Source organism: Stereum hirsutum (genome assembly GCF_000264905.1).
Source record: "Stereum hirsutum FP-91666 SS1 unplaced genomic scaffold STEHIscaffold_1, whole genome shotgun sequence".
NCBI lineage: Eukaryota > Fungi > Basidiomycota > Agaricomycetes > Russulales > Stereaceae > Stereum > Stereum hirsutum.
The window spans coordinates 105,086-120,194 of NW_006763131.1; the positions used below are offsets into that span (position 1 = coordinate 105,086).

General features: G+C 51.9%; 5 protein-coding genes across 5 annotated transcripts; 4 read left to right on the top strand and 1 right to left on the bottom strand.

The window, feature by feature from the left end:
• Window positions 1–28: 28 nt before the first annotated feature.
• STEHIDRAFT_45897 (MFS general substrate transporter) lies at window positions 29–1,871 on the bottom strand (the record flags this gene model as incomplete). Its single annotated transcript, XM_007297881.1, has 9 exons — window positions 29–258; window positions 344–480; window positions 561–651; window positions 723–895; window positions 975–1,008; window positions 1,102–1,276; window positions 1,332–1,427; window positions 1,496–1,627; window positions 1,686–1,871. 9 exons carry the CDS (start codon window positions 1,869–1,871, stop codon window positions 29–31), a joined length of 1,254 nt encoding a protein of 417 aa, XP_007297943.1.
• Window positions 1,872–2,506: 635 nt separating this feature from the next.
• STEHIDRAFT_143339 (uncharacterized protein) lies at window positions 2,507–5,038 on the top strand. The gene is made up of 4 exons (XM_007298330.1): window positions 2,507–2,791; window positions 3,083–3,184; window positions 3,404–3,468; window positions 3,680–5,038. Exon 4 carries the CDS (start codon window positions 4,194–4,196, stop codon window positions 4,557–4,559), a length of 366 nt encoding a protein of 121 aa, XP_007298392.1. The 5' UTR covers window positions 2,507–2,791; window positions 3,083–3,184; window positions 3,404–3,468; window positions 3,680–4,193; the 3' UTR covers window positions 4,560–5,038.
• Window positions 5,039–5,067: 29 nt separating this feature from the next.
• Window positions 5,068–7,033, top strand: STEHIDRAFT_151090 (aldehyde dehydrogenase; the record flags this gene model as incomplete). Its single annotated transcript, XM_007298331.1, has 8 exons — window positions 5,068–5,183; window positions 5,252–5,265; window positions 5,319–5,519; window positions 5,582–5,764; window positions 5,826–6,195; window positions 6,283–6,451; window positions 6,526–6,923; window positions 6,982–7,033. The coding sequence occupies 8 exons, from the start codon at window positions 5,068–5,070 to the stop codon at window positions 7,031–7,033; spliced, it is 1,503 nt and encodes a 500-aa protein (XP_007298393.1).
• A 1,706-nt stretch (window positions 7,034–8,739) lies between these two features.
• On the top strand, window positions 8,740–10,798 carry STEHIDRAFT_164213 (aldehyde dehydrogenase; the record flags this gene model as incomplete). Its single annotated transcript, XM_007298332.1, has 8 exons — window positions 8,740–8,855; window positions 8,922–8,935; window positions 8,990–9,190; window positions 9,325–9,507; window positions 9,572–9,941; window positions 10,020–10,188; window positions 10,275–10,672; window positions 10,747–10,798. 8 exons carry the CDS (start codon window positions 8,740–8,742, stop codon window positions 10,796–10,798), a joined length of 1,503 nt encoding a protein of 500 aa, XP_007298394.1.
• A 1,068-nt stretch (window positions 10,799–11,866) lies between these two features.
• On the top strand, window positions 11,867–14,955 carry STEHIDRAFT_164214 (uncharacterized protein; the record flags this gene model as incomplete). Its single annotated transcript, XM_007298333.1, has 11 exons — window positions 11,867–12,196; window positions 12,285–12,382; window positions 12,482–12,604; window positions 12,683–12,816; window positions 12,889–13,108; window positions 13,183–13,283; window positions 13,351–13,370; window positions 13,428–13,670; window positions 13,742–14,338; window positions 14,403–14,510; window positions 14,569–14,955. The coding sequence occupies 11 exons, from the start codon at window positions 11,867–11,869 to the stop codon at window positions 14,953–14,955; spliced, it is 2,361 nt and encodes a 786-aa protein (XP_007298395.1).
• Window positions 14,956–15,109: the final 154 nt, after the last annotated feature.

Genomic DNA, 15,109 nt, shown 5'->3' on the forward strand with positions numbered 1-15,109 from the left:
ACAAAAAGATATCAACGGTCAGACAGACTCACCCCACAGACAAAGAAAAGAAAAGACGCACAGAAAATATAGCAACACGCCTATACCCCTCCACGCCCTCCGCGCCCGCGGTGAACGCACCCCCGATAGGCGTCCCCGTGAGCGTGGCGAACGCGACGACGCCGAAGAACGTGCCGATTCGGGCTCCGAGCTTGGAAGTTGGGGAGATCTGGCCGACTGTGGCGGGACAGACGGAGATGAAGGCGCCGGAGAAGAGACCTGGGGGATGTGGCGTGGAGAGGGTGGAGGTTAGCGGTATGAAGAAATGGAGGGAAAGGTCGGGATGTGGGATAGGATAGCGGACCATAGACACAAGCAAATATGATCACAGGGACCGTCCCATTCGAAGGGAGCCAGAGGGCAAGGCAGAGAATGCCAGAGATGAGCGTCGTCGGGACGAGAACATTCATGCGGCCGTAGATATCCGCCAAATGACCGCCGCTACAGAACACAATGCAAAGTGTACATGTTAGCGACGGCGGAAGTGATGCTAGGGAGAAAGGGAGATATGAAAATGTTACATAATGCGTCCAAAGAACGACAATCCGTTGAGCATGGGGAGGAGGTAGGGGTGTACGTTCTCCGATATGCCGAGCTGGATTGCGAACGGTTCTGTACACTCGTCGTCAGCAAAAATATCTCACAATAAATCAACAGCCCAAATTCCGGAACGCCGTACTCACCGATGTAGTAATACGGGATATACAGCCCCAAGTTCACGAGGAACGCTCCGACCATCAGCACCACATATAGCGGATCCTTAAACCCACCCAAATCGACGAATTGGCTCGGCTTCGTCATTGGTTTACGAGGCAATCTAGTTCGAGATATCATCATAGCAGTTAAATAGCAGAACCTGTTGGTTGAAAATAAGTATCAGCCGTTGCTAGAATACGAGAGGGGTGAGGGTGGAATGATAGGAGAGCAATACTCACAACGTGATGAGGGCAGCCACACGTACCGACCAGGCTACGTGGATGGGCGCCTCAAGTTAGACAGGCGGCGTTGGAAGAAGGGTAGGGAAGAGGGCGAGGCAGAAGACGGAAATGGTGGATTGCTTACAGAAACCGATGGTTTTGAAGAGCCGGGAGAACATTATGGGGAGGCAGACTCCGCCGACGCTGCTTGCGGCGGCGACTATTCCCATGGCAAGAGCACGCTTGTGCTTGAAGTACTGACCTACCAACGCCAGGGCGGGGTACGCACCGAAACCGACCGAGATACCGAAGAGAACTCCCTAAGAAAGATGTGAGTAGACGGTTAGCATTGAAAAGTCTTGAGGAGGTACGGACCTGAGAGAGAAACTGCTGGTATATCTGCTCTGGCTTTGTGAAGGAAAGGGCAACGAGGGCCAGGACACTTCCGAGGCATCCAATGGGATATAGATACTACACGTGATTTGTCTTAGAACTCGACGTCCCGGCAGCTGGGGAAGAGAGAACAGCAGGGAGCTCACCTTGAGCCCAAACGCATCGAATAGAGGTCCAATGAATACGCCACCGATATAGAGCAATGTGATCTCCAGAGTTCCGATGAACGCAATAGATGTAGCAGAATGGCTCGAGAGGTAGTCTTGCTCATAGAACTCCTACTCGCACACGAATCCATTAGACACCACGAAATTTAGCAAGGACAGCGAGACGCACCTGAAACGTCCCAAAGCTATTGATGAGGCCAAATGAGACGAAGTATACGAGCGAAGAACCAAGGACGGCGAGCCAAGCATGCAATCCTCCTTCGGGGCACTCAGACTTGTCGTCGACTGCTGCTACTATTATCGTTGCGACCTCAACGTCGTTCGGCGTAGCACTTCCGCTTCCTCCCTCCTTCATCTCCTCCGAACCTATCTTTTCGTGTGTCGTAGACATCTAACGGCGAGAGATTTGCTAGTCAATGCAAGGCGTGAAATCGTCGACAGGTCAGGAGTGTTCGTGATGGCGAAAAGGAGGAGTGAAGCCCAGCCAAAAAGAAAAGTGGATCGACTTGTTTTATATGCGCTCTGAGTCAGAAAAACTTGGGCTTCCTCCCGTCGGATGTGGCCAATAGACGCCACCACACTTCGACTTTGCTCCCCACAACGCTGCCCACCCACTCGAGGGCACGGCGCTCTCGGTGAATCATACGACAAACGCGGTACTTATGTACATACTTTGGAAGCAAACTCATGACGGAACAGTGGTCTGTACCATTTTTAGGAGTCGTCTGAATCCGACGCGACATCGATGTGGCGAGGAGAGAAATCAGGCCAGAAAGCACCCATACGATGAGGTGAATATGCGAAGAATGTCACCTCAAGCAGTCAATTATGTTCTGTCGACCAGATGAAGAGAGCGGAGAAGGTGGGAGAGCTTGAGAAATATTAATTATGGGCCACTCCGGAGGTAGGATCACGTGCATGTGCAATATTATTAGTTGGCAACGCGCGCTGTTCTCTTTTCTTTTTCTTCCACACCATCATCCCAACCTCAAACTCTGAGCTCTTTTCCTATATCATTCGTTGCCATGTACTTAGTATAAACTCTGGACCAAATCTAACGAAAACTCAGCTCTCCCTCTAACCTTATCGCTGAGATGAATCAAATCCCGAGAATGTTGCACTGGACGAAGGCGCGACGAGCTTCGTCAGATCGCTACTCACCGAGGACTTGCATCGTTCCTATTCTAGGACAGGCAGGCAACTTCAACTGGAGTCTTATATGGTTTACCGCAAGCCTGAGCCGTGTTGAGGATCGGTGGTGTAATGAATGAAGTAGTACGTGATCTTTCTTACAACTCATGGCCTCTCAGCTGTCTTTTCTTCCCCTCGACCAACCTCCTCATATTTTTGGATCCCACTCCCGCGAAGCTACACATTACCATCGCCGTGAAATGTCTGTGCATTATAGGCGGTCGGGGAAGTTTCAGTCAGCCGGCTTGGCCTACTCTATTCCAGCATATTCTGATGCTGGTGCAAGGGCAGGGATGTTCCTGTACCGTACCTTCGCCCCGAGATACCTTCCTCTCCCCCGTGTCATCCAAGTAGCTAACAATTAACTTCACATAGACTGTCATTTCACCTTAAACAACCATCCGCATAACTCGTCCCGACGCGACTGCATCAAACCAGCAGGGATATCTCTGTTGATCCGCAGCTGATCATGCATGGGTAAGCTGTTCTTACTTTGCTCTTTTACCATTTGCCTTATCGACAAGGAAGTTGGAGTTCTCGATATGCTTTTCTTTTGGTAAACAACATTTTAAGGCAGACGTTCTGTCGATGCATAGAAACAGTGCCCTTGTGCACTCTGATTGCTACGTCCTTCTTTCTTTCGTGGAGTCGAAATAAATTGGTTCGTATCGCTCATTGATCTGTTCTTGTCTTCAGTTGCTGTTTCCAAGAGCTTGCTCGACCCGAACACGACAAAGGCTACCGCCGGAGTCGCCAACAAGGCATGTCCTCTTCAAACACCCATTCACTCTTACTACCCACAGGATATGATTTTTTCACGATTAGTCTCATGAGGACGATGCTATTCGCCCATGACTAAATAATTACACGTGCTATAGCACGTCTGATCCTCCTCTGTTCCCTTTTCGTTCCTCACCTCTTACTTTCCTCCGTCTCGAATCTCTTCACTGATATGTCCTTCCGCGTCTACAGGCCAAGTCTGGGCTTGATCACGGGAGGCCTAGTCCGTTGTCCTCCCTCACGCCCGAGTGAACGCTGTCCAGACCCAGTCTGTGGGCGATATCAAGGACAGTCTCGCCCATCATCGGCGCGATGTACAATGAAAGCCGTCTAACTACCCCAGGTTTACCCCAAGCTCTCGCGTTCATCGAGGACTTATGAGGCCTTCTCCCATTCCGTCTCACGTCATGTAGGCTTGAAGCTTACATTCCCCACATTTTGATCCCCCGCGTTCATTGTCGCGGAACATCTGGGGCGGTCTGCTTCTTTGCTTTCCTCTAGTTTTTGCAGGCATCGCCCAAGTACTATGCAGATATTGTTGCGTCCATAAGAGTCCATGTCGACTTGTTTCGACCGGCATAACATTCTCGTGGTTCCCACCTTATCATGTCTTCATCGCGAAGTTTGGGGTTTGTCCCCGTCTTTTTTTCAACCTTCTGAGTCCCGAGTACACGAATGACTTCCTTTCTGATTCCTGAGCCGTGGAATGTGGGGTGAGAGATGGATGACAATGGACGATCGAATGGTGAGACGGCTCGTCAGTATCGATTGGACAGCGGAATCAGAGATCCCGGGAAAGAAGGGTGTGGTGGAACGTACGCCGTTCCGAAACCTTCCGCGCCCAGTGCGAGCGGTGGCTAGCGGTGTGGCGCTCGCAGCTCGTCCTTTACATATGATCGGCGGCCGTACTCGCTTGCTTTCTGTCATTTGTTCTCTCGAGATCATGAAAAGAAACATGGACGAGTTGCACGGAGTACCGAGACGGATGCCCATGCGACCTTGTGTTTCTACGTCTGTTGTCGAGCCACAACCCTTCTTTCCTATCCTTTCGGGGCATATAGGAGAGAAATAGGAGGCCAAGCGATGGTGTTACTCTGGAGGGGCAGAGATGCGGGGTAATGGTCTTGCGTTTTCCCCGGATTATGATAGTTCGATCGCGATCACGTGATCACGTTCCACGGTCTTTTGGGCTCTTTTGGGCGGACGAGACGCGACGAGGCCTTTCCGACCCTTCGCGAGTGTGAGCGAGTGGGTGAGCGGGGCGGACTTTCGTGCGTTGGTGGTTAGCGGAGATTTGTATTTGGCGGGAATTGGGTGGGAGAAAGAATTGGATTCGGGGGTGGGGGGCCTTCATTCTGAGAGAGCTCATTGGGCGTGGTGGAATTGTTGGCTGTGTCAGTGCGGGGGCCGGGGTTCGACGAGGAAATGAGGAACTTGGGAGTGATCGGACCCCGGACTGAAATTTGTCATGGGTATGAATGAGCAGATATATATACAACCGCACACTACCCGCGCTACGCCGCACCCCCTCCCTCTCCTCCCTCTTCACTCTTTGCCTTTTATCTTTGCCTTCAGCCACGATGAGCCACTTTACTTACAAGTACGACACCCCCGTCTTTAAGGGCACCGTCGATTTCCCCACTGGCGTCTTCATCGGAGGAAAGTTCCAGGAGGGATCGTCAAAGTCTCACATCGAGTACGTCCCCACACCGACTTTCTTTCCCGGCTTCAGTCTTCTGATTTCCCGTCTCTTCCTTTTCACAGCGTCATCAACCCAAGTACGCTTCATTCATGTCACATCCTATTGTTCACGTACTGACAGAGGCGTTAGCCAACGGCAAGGTTATCACCTCAGTCGCCGAAGCCACTCGGGAAGACGTCGACACCGCAGTCAAAGTCGCCCACCAAGCCTTCGAGACCGTATGGGGTCTCAACGCTCCCGGAACCAAACGTGCAGCCCTGCTCAACAATCTCGCAAACCTGATGGAGAAGCATAAGGACGAGCTCGCCGCTATCGAGGCTCTCGATAACGGTCAGTTCCTTCCACCGCTGCTGATCCCTATTCGTTCGCTCATTCAGGACGAATGCGAACAGGAAAGACGTTCAGGTGGGCTATGGACGCGGATCTGACCATCGCGATCGATACGATCAAGTACTACGCCGGCTGGGCCGACAAGATCCAGGGTAAAGTCATCGAGACGACGAACGACAAGCTCGCATACACGCGGCACGAGCCCATCGGCGTTGTCAGCCAGATCTCGGCATGGAACTTCCCTCGTACGTTCGCCTCCTTTTCGTTGTGTGTTCGGGATGCTCAATGTTCGATGGGTTTTGTTAGTTATGTTGATGTGCTGGAAGATTGGCCCCGCTCTCGCTTGCGGAAACACCATCGTCTTCAAGCCTTCCGAATTCACTCCTCTCACCGCTCTCCGTATGGCCTCTCTCATCAACGAAGCCGGGTTCCCGCCTGGTGTCGTGAACATCCTCGTCGGATATGGTCCCACCGTCGGCGATGCCATGTCTTCGCATATGGATATCGAGAAGCTGTCTTTCACTGGGTCCACTATGGTTGGGAGGAAGATCATGGAGAGGGCGGCGCAGACGAACTTGAAGGATGTGACGCTTGAGCTTGGGGGCAAGAGTCCGAATATTATCTTCAATGATGCGGATTTGGATTTGGCGGTCGATTGGAGCTCGCACGGGATCTTGTGCGTCTTTTTCCTTCCTCTCCACCCCTCCCTCCATTTCCGTTCTAGGTGATGCAATGAAACTGACTGGGTTTTGGTTCGTTATAGCTGGAACCACGGCCAGGCATGTTGCGCTGGTTCCCGGATCTTCGTCCAGTCTGGGATCTACGACGAGTTCCTCAAGAGGTTCACCGCAAAGGCAGCGTCGATCAAGCTCGGCGATCCATTTGCGCACGACTCGTACCAAGGTCCTCAAGTATCGCAACCCCACTTCGACGTGAGTCTCTCCGTCCCTCTTTCGCAGCCCGTGGTTGCTTATTCGATCTCTTCGTTCTCTCCGACCGGATATAGCGCATCATGTCCTACATCGAGTCCGGCAAAGCCGAAGGCGCAACACTCCAGCTCGGCGGCGTCCGTCACGGCGAAGAAGGCTACTGGATCGAGCCCACCATCTTCACCAACACGACGCCGAACATGCGAATCGTCCAAGAAGAGATCTTCGGGCCCGTCGGTGTCGTGATCAAGTTCGAGGACGAAGCCGACGTGCTGAAACAGGCGAACGATTCGCTTTATGGATTGGCGGCGGCGGTGTTCACGCAGGATATTAGTAGGGGGCTCGGGTTCGCGCATAAACTGAAGGCGGGGACGGCGTGGATTAATTGTGCGAATCAGATTCATGCGAATATTCCGTTTGGGGGGTTCAAGCAGAGTGGGATCGGGAGGGAGCTGGGGGAGTATGCGATTCAGCAGTATGTGTCTCCCTATCTATCTTATCTTCCACTCGTTGCTCACGCCTCTGTCTCGCAGCTACACCTCCGTCAAGGCCGTGCACGTCAACGTTGGCAAGGTCCGCATCTGATTCTGAGCTCGTCTTCATGTCTCTCTCGTCCTGCATGCAATCCACGTCATTCGCTTTCCCATCTTTCATATGTATTTATAAAATTCAACAATTCCGTGCTGTGCGTTGGCTGGGGGTGTTTGGCGTTCATGTCTGTACGTTATTTTCAGTGTGTTTCGGTCTGGCGGGTGGAAATGGAATATGCGTTTCTATGCTCGTTGTCTCTTGAATGAAGGGTGCTTGTCTCGGTGTTGGACAATCTCGAGACTGGATTGGACGTTGAGAGATTCAGAGGGTGTGCACAATGTGGCATTGGCTCGGCGATTCCCCTGGCGTCGCTTTCTGATCTTGGTTTTCACCCGCTATGTTCTGCTCTCGTTGCGTCGTTCTACACGGCTTTTCTTCTCTGTTCTTCGTATAAGAAGGATGACTATGGACTCTATATGTTCTCTGTGATCTCTCTGTTACACCCCCATGGAACATCTGCTGATTTGACCGAGGGTCCGCATCTCGTCGGACTCGGACTCCTGGACTGGTTACTTTCAGTGGAAATCTCTATAACTACTCTCCTTGGTCTTTTTTCTCGTGCTCTCGTCATGCTCAGAATGCAGGATATTTCTGTGACTTTGTATAGACTGGAAGATGCTACGATCTGCTCTTATGATTCTGTCGTTTATCTTGTCCGAGTTGCGGTGTCTCAAACCTTGGACGTACGAACTACTGGGGGCCTTACGGTCAGTGGTGAGTAAACCGATAAATTTCTATGCTCAGCAGACCCACAGGTCTACTACAACGAACGAAAACCCATGAAAACGTCGACCAGTCAAACGGAGGACCGACACTCCACTATAACGGATACCCACCATCCCAGGTACAAGCACTTACGATCGAAACCCCACCCTTCATTCCTTTTCCATTCGGGGCAAACAGGGAAGAAATAGGAGCGCAAAGCACGGCGGTGTTTGTGTTCGGATCACCACTCTGGAACATGAACGCGGGGGAGGGTCTTGTGATGCTTTTTAGCGCGATCGCGTGAGGTCGTTTCACGGTCCCCTAGAGTCCTTTGTACGGATGGACGGACGAGGCTGGACGAGGCCTTTCCGTATCTTCGCGAGCGAGCAGGAGTTTGGGTTGGAAGGAGAAAGGGATGAGTAATGGTGGGCGGAGCGGACTCCGTTTGGTTGGCGGAGGATTTGTGGCTGGCGGGAATTCGGGAAGAAGACGAGTGAAGGATGAGTGCGGGGTTCGGCGTGCGCGTCATTGGCTCGCGACGTTCGTTCTTGTGCGGGGTCAGCTTCAGCAGGAACCAGCCAAGGCGTGTCGGACTCCGGACTGAAGTTTGTCAGGATGTGGGCTGTGCGGACGAATGGTCGATGATGCCTTTGTATTTTATTCTCTCTGCGGATGTTTGTCTTGTTTTTATTCCTCTTTTCTCTGTCTGAAAAGCGTGAAGCTACCTCTCCATGTATAGCCTTGCAGACGATAGGCTGGGGTAAATGTTTTATGTTTTCGCTCGAACTGGAAGTTGCGGGCATAGATGGGAGTTCTAGCACCCGATCTGGCGTGTCAGCTGTTCATTCCCGGGGTGCCGTGTTTATCCGCGTGGGAGAGCTGGACGATGTCATCATGAATATGATATAAAGTCTGTCCGCTACCCCGCGTTACCCCGCACTCCCCCTCCCTCTCACCCTCCTCTCACTCACTACTCCTCTTTGCCTCGAACGACGATGAGCCACTTCAACTACACGTACGACACCCCCGTCTTCAAGGGCACCGTCGATTTCCCTACCGGTGTCTTCATCGGAGGCAAGTTCCAGGAGGGATCGTCCAAGTCTCATATCGAGTACGTACGCTTCCCAGGACTCTCCTTCGTATCGTCTTCTCATCTTCTCGCTCTTCGTCTTCGCAGCGTCATCAACCCTAGTACGCTTCATCTATTGCGTGTGTTATCATTTTTGTACTGACAGAGGAGTACAGCCAACGGCAAAGTCATCACTTCCGTCGCTGAAGCTACTCGGGAAGACGTCGACACCGCAGTCAAGGTCGCCCACGAAGCTTTCGAGACCGTATGGGGTCTCAACGCCCCTGGGTCCAAGCGTGCAGCCCTGCTCAACAACCTCGCAAACCTCATGGAGAAGCACAAGGATGAGCTCGCTGCCATTGAAGCTCTCGATAACGGTATGCCCCTTCCCATGCATGCTTACTTACCCCTATCCACTCTATCTCCCCACCCAATCACAACCCACTCGTTCGATTCCACGGATTTTTTCAATTTCGATATTTGGTGGGCTCACTCGTCACTGTGTGAATAGGCAAGACGTTCAGCTGGGCAAAGGCCGCCGATCTTACGCTCGGTATCGACACCATCAAGTACTATGCCGGCTGGGCCGACAAGATCCAGGGTAAGGTCATCGAGACGACGAACGACAAGCTCGCATACACCCGTCATGAGCCCATCGGTGTCGTTGGCCAGATCTGCGCATGGAACTTCCCTCGTACGTTTTTTTTTGCATGATGGGCTTGAGTGGGGGATACTGACGGTCTTGGATTCGTTCGCAGTCATGTTGATGTGCTGGAAGATCGGTCCTGCTCTTGCTTGCGGAAACACCATCGTCTTCAAACCATCCGAATTCACTCCTCTCACCGCCCTCCGCATGGCCTCTCTCATCAACGAGGCTGGCTTCCCTCCGGGTGTAGTCAACATTCTCGTCGGCTACGGTCCTACCGTCGGCGATGCCATGTCTTCGCATATGGATATCGAGAAGTTGTCCTTCACCGGTTCGACTTTGGTTGGGAGGAAGATCATGGAGAGGGCGGCGCAGACGAACTTGAAGGATGTTACGCTCGAACTTGGGGGAAAGAGTCCGAATATCATCTTCAACGATGCGGATTTGGATCTCGCGATCGACTGGAGCTCGCACGGTATCTTGTAGGTCTCCATTCCTTTCCTCCCCTTTTTCTGATATACTCTGTTTGATTTTCCGTGTGCTGATGAGTACATATGTAGCTGGAATCACGGTCAGGCATGCTGTGCCGGTTCGCGTATCTTCGTTCAGTCTGGGATCTACGACGAGTTCCTCAAGAAGTTCACTGCGAAAGCGGCGTCGATCAAGCTCGGCGATCCGTTCGCTCACGACTCGTACCAAGGTCCTCAGGTTTCTCAACAACAGTACGACGTACGTATCTCTCATACCATCCCTTCCACCGTCTCCACCGTAACTATCCACTGTGCGATGACTTACTTATTCATGCCATTTCACAGCGCATCATGTCCTACATCGACTCCGGCAAATCCGAAGGCGCCACCGTGCACCTCGGCGGCGCTCGTCACGGCGAAGAAGGCTACTGGATCGAACCCACCATCTTCACCGACACCAAGCCGAACATGAAGATCGTGCAAGAAGAGATCTTCGGGCCCGTCGGTGTCGTGATCAAGTTCGAGGACGAGGATGACGTGTTGAAGCAGGCTAATGATACGATGTATGGGTTGGCCGCGGCGGTGTTCACGCAGGATATTTCGAGGGGGTTGGATGTGGCGCATAGGTTGAAGGCGGGGACGGCGTGGATTAATTGTGCGAACCAGTTGCATGCGAATATTCCGTTTGGTGGATTTAAGCAGTCTGGTATTGGACGTGAGCTTGGGGAGTATGCGATCCAGCAGTACGTGTCCTTCTATCTGTCTTCTGATACACTGTTTTCCTCGTCCAATGCTGACGCGCTGCTTCGTCATCTAGCTACACCTCCGTCAAAGCCGTGCACGTCAACGTCGGCAAGGTCCGCATCTGACCGTGTCGTGTCCTTCCCTTCGTCCGAGTCTTTTCCCTCATCTTGCATATCCTCTATCCTCACAACCCATCTCAACCGATCATGCCCATCGTCCAATTGTACTTATAAAATCCAACAAGTATTGTGCTGGGGAGCCTGCCAAGTGTCAATTTATGTCTGTACGTTATCACTATGAACTGCGAGGAATTACATATGCTTTATGTATACGTCTCTTGTGTGCGTCTGCGTCTGTGTGTGCCGTGGAACTGTCGCCGTTGGGGCGATGAATAGGGAGATTTGGCAACTCCGTTTCGGGCCTTTTGCGGCTTGCAATTGGGGCCGTTGACCTCTGGCTCCAAACATGTAGTTCTCAGCCGAGGCCGACTAGAAATAGCCGTTAGTAGTATTTTCGGACATCGTTCTTTGCATTTTAAGCACCTCCAACCTACCTCGAACGTCACACATATACGTGTACACAACTCAGCAGGTCAATGAAGCTGTCCGAGGCTGGTAGAGTAGGTATCGAGCCCTTTGTTGAGGGAGTGCAAGAGCAAAGGTGATACCGGAACTCAACTTGGTGGTTCCAGCTCCAATCGCTTAGAGGAAAGACATCGGAGGGGGGGTTGCCAAATCTCCCTGATGCAGTATTCAGACTCGTCGAAGGAACCAGAGCATGAACGCAAGAAAAGCGCGTCCGCGTTTGGCAGACAATGCAATCATGTGATCGCGTTCCAGTCTGAGCGCTTAGCGCCCACTGCCGACCGCGTCGCAAAACCTCCGCCTGAACGTCGAATCGGTTTTCTTCTATATCGCTTGCTTTGTGGGCGACACTCGACTTTCCTCAGTTAAAAGCTTCTTGAAGGAAACAAACTCACGTCTGCAGCATGCCTGTAAACCTTACACGAGGACGTCCGACATCATTGGCATAAGTGGTATTCATGTGGCGTGTGGATGTTACGCTATAGTCCAACTAGTATAGTCGATGCCAATTTTGCGTCATGCATATGCTTGGATTTACTACTCACTCCTTTATCTCCACCGCTTTTCTATCCTGACCTCGTCCACATCGATACCTGACCTCGTTTACTCATGGCTGACCCCAACTTCGACCCCGAAGCAGAGCTCCTCCCACGACGCTCAGACTCAGCTGGACTCGGGGCAGATCAAGCACTGGCAGGCGACCATAGCGTGCGCACAGCACCTGTGTTTACGAGCGAGGCGCTGGCTGTTCTTGGTGAGGGGGTGATGCCGCAGCGTGCGGTTTATGGGAGTGTTTTGTCTGCGCATGGAGGAGGAGGAACTGGAGGAGGAGCAGGAGCAGGAGGATTGAATGACGAGGAAACGATGAAGGGGAAGGAAGGGAGTAGGCTGTACATGAATACGAATGCGCCGTTTAGTGCGGTTGTTTGTGGGCTTCAGGTGCGTTTTCCTTTTCTTTTTCGTTTCCTAAAGCCATATTATGGGTCGTGCTTACATGTCACGGTGCCGCTGTCTCTACTCTCGCTAGGGCTCGGGCAAGAGTCATTCGACGTCCGTGCTCCTCGAAGGCTGTCTTATTCAGGACCCGCGTCTCGGCACACTTCCTGCGCCTTTATGCGGTCTTCTGTGCGTCCATTGATAGTCACTTTCGTTGCAGAACATAAGGAAGGGCTCAGACTGAGTTCTGATGTTTGTTTTGGTCTGTATCGATGATACTGGACTTAGGTTTCATTTTGATTCGGCTGCCGGGAGTGGGTATGTCCAGCCTTGCGAGGCTGCGTATCTTGCTTCGATGGATGCCGTCCGCGGGGGAAAGGCGATCGCGCCGGAGGTGACGGTGCTCGTCATGTACGTATCCCTTTCTTTCTTACTTATATTTCGTATGAATCTTTCACTGAAGTCAATATGACGGTTTGATTTTCAAAGGCCTAATAGAGTTGAAGCGATGAAGCACGTCTATGCGAAGCTTCCTGGAGTTAGGGTCGAGGCGCTGCGTTTTGCGTCTGGAGATATTAGTGGGGAACGGTTGTTGGCGATGATGAAAGTGGACGAGAATAATCGTAAGCAGCCTTACAATCTCCTTTGTGTCTCTACAATAGAGCGTCGCGCTGATCATCCTTCGACTTCAATAGAAATGCCGCTCTATATGGAGCTCATCCTCACTCTCTTGCGAGACATGGAAGTTTTCGATTATAATCAGTTCAGAGTGGCGCTCGCGCAGCAGAGATTGAATGGGTCACAGAAGTCGATGCTTAACCTTCGTCTTGCGTTGCTTGACTCGTGTCTGAAAGGCGGGGACGAGAGTAATTGCGTCACGAGGTATTTCAAGCAGGGGGCGTTGACGATCGTGGAGTATGTCCATCCTACGATCTGTTGAGACAGACCACGCTGAATGCAGTACCAACTCCCTTCCGTTTATATTACAGCCTTTCATCACCTTTTATAGACTCGTCGTCAGCATGCGGGTTCTTCGACATCATACTCAGTTTGTTTGTCGAGGCTGAGGTTAAGACCGGGAAGATAATAGGTCTGTACTGTCGACGTCATCACATGTGTATGTACCATGTCCTGACCACACTTTCCCTTTTCTCCAGTGCTGGACGAAGCTCACAAGGTATACCTCACACTTCATTATCATCTCTTTCAGTGACATATCAACTCGAACACACAGTACCTCAGTGACACGGGCCACTCGTCAAAGCTTACCGAGTCCCTCCTCAGCATCATCCGCCAACAAAGACACCTGAATGCCCGCGTAGTCATATCCACACAGGAACCGACCGTCGTCCCTTCGAAGTTCCTCGAGCTTAGCTCGTTCATCATCGCGCACCGCTTCTCATCGCCGAAATGGCTCCAGCATCTGGCGGAACATGTTTCGGCTGCTCAGGGCGTGAAGGACGAGATATTTGAGAAGGTCGGTCAGATGAGCCAATCTATCTTCTCACCCGTTCGGCCTTCGCTCATGATCATGATGATGCCCCGTAGATTATTGACCTTCAGACGGGCGAAGGCATCATGTTTGCACCATCCGGCCTCGGGGTGAAGTCAGATTCCTCGAGCACTGGCAGAAAGGTGGTGGCGCCTTTCGGACAAGGCTACCTTGTGGTCCATTCTCGACAGCGAATCACACGCGATGGTGGCCATTCTCTTCTTGCGGTCCACGACACATCTACGCAGACCCGAATCGGCCGTGTCGCGGCACTGAGGGTCGTCCAGCAGAACACGGGCGTAGACTCCTCTCAGGAGATACAGCCATATCACGCAGGGAGCTCCAATGTGGACACTGCCAGTCTGAGAGAAGACGCATATACTCGCTTTGTGCGCGTAGCTGCACAGAGGGTTGTCCGGCAGAACCTGTTCGCAGAGTCATCCCAAGGGATACCGCCGTATAACGAAGGCAGCTCCAGCGTGAACACTGCTGGTCTGAGAGAAGACACGCATACTCACTTTGGGCGTGTAGCTGCACCGAAGGCCGTTCACCAGAACCTATTCGTAGAGTCGTCCCAAGAGATACCGCCGTATCACGCAGGGAACTCCAGCGTGAACACTGCCGGTCTGAAAGAGGTGGATTTCTTCGCGATGGTGGGTTCAATGTCAAACCCCCGACGATCACTGATCTTAATGTAGCTGCTTCTCTTTATTTCAGGGTGACCTCAGGCGTAGCTTGACCGACAGTTTTAGGGAATATCCTGGAGGGTCTTTCTCTGCAGGTCACGCTAATCATGTGTCCCAGAGCGAAATCGTCGATGCCTCGGTGAGCCTTCTGAAGACGTCTTCTTCGTTCGCAATAATTAATGCAGTGAAAATATCAGGATCCACCTTTGCCAAGTGCAGAACCATCACAGCCCAGCTCCGCTGATGTTGTTCTAGTTCCGGTCACGTCCGTCGACCAGATCGTCAGCAAAAAAGCCTTGAAAGACTCTGCCGCTCGCCTACCGACGAACACACTCTTGGAATACGACATCCATGTCCCCATCATTCTCGTCATCCTCAAAGAACTTCGGGAACAGGGGATCTTCCTCGTCTCATACGGCAAGTTCAAAAAGTATCTCAAGGCGCGATGTGGCTACTTGGAAACGACGAACGCTGTAGTTTTAAAGAAATTTTTAGTAGAAGCGTCAAAGGAAGGGGAGTTTCTGTTTCTACGGAACGGTACGACTTATCTGAAGCTACCTGATCAGGAAGAGAGGCGTACTTAAGGACGCATCTTTATGGCCAATGTATTTCCACTCTGCGCAACTGTCTGCGGTAAGGTCTATACTTTGTCGGTGACGATGAAATTTCCTCCGTGCGGTGTACGATACAATCAGATGATTTTCATTCTCGATTATCCTCGGCCTCACTTTCACGAAT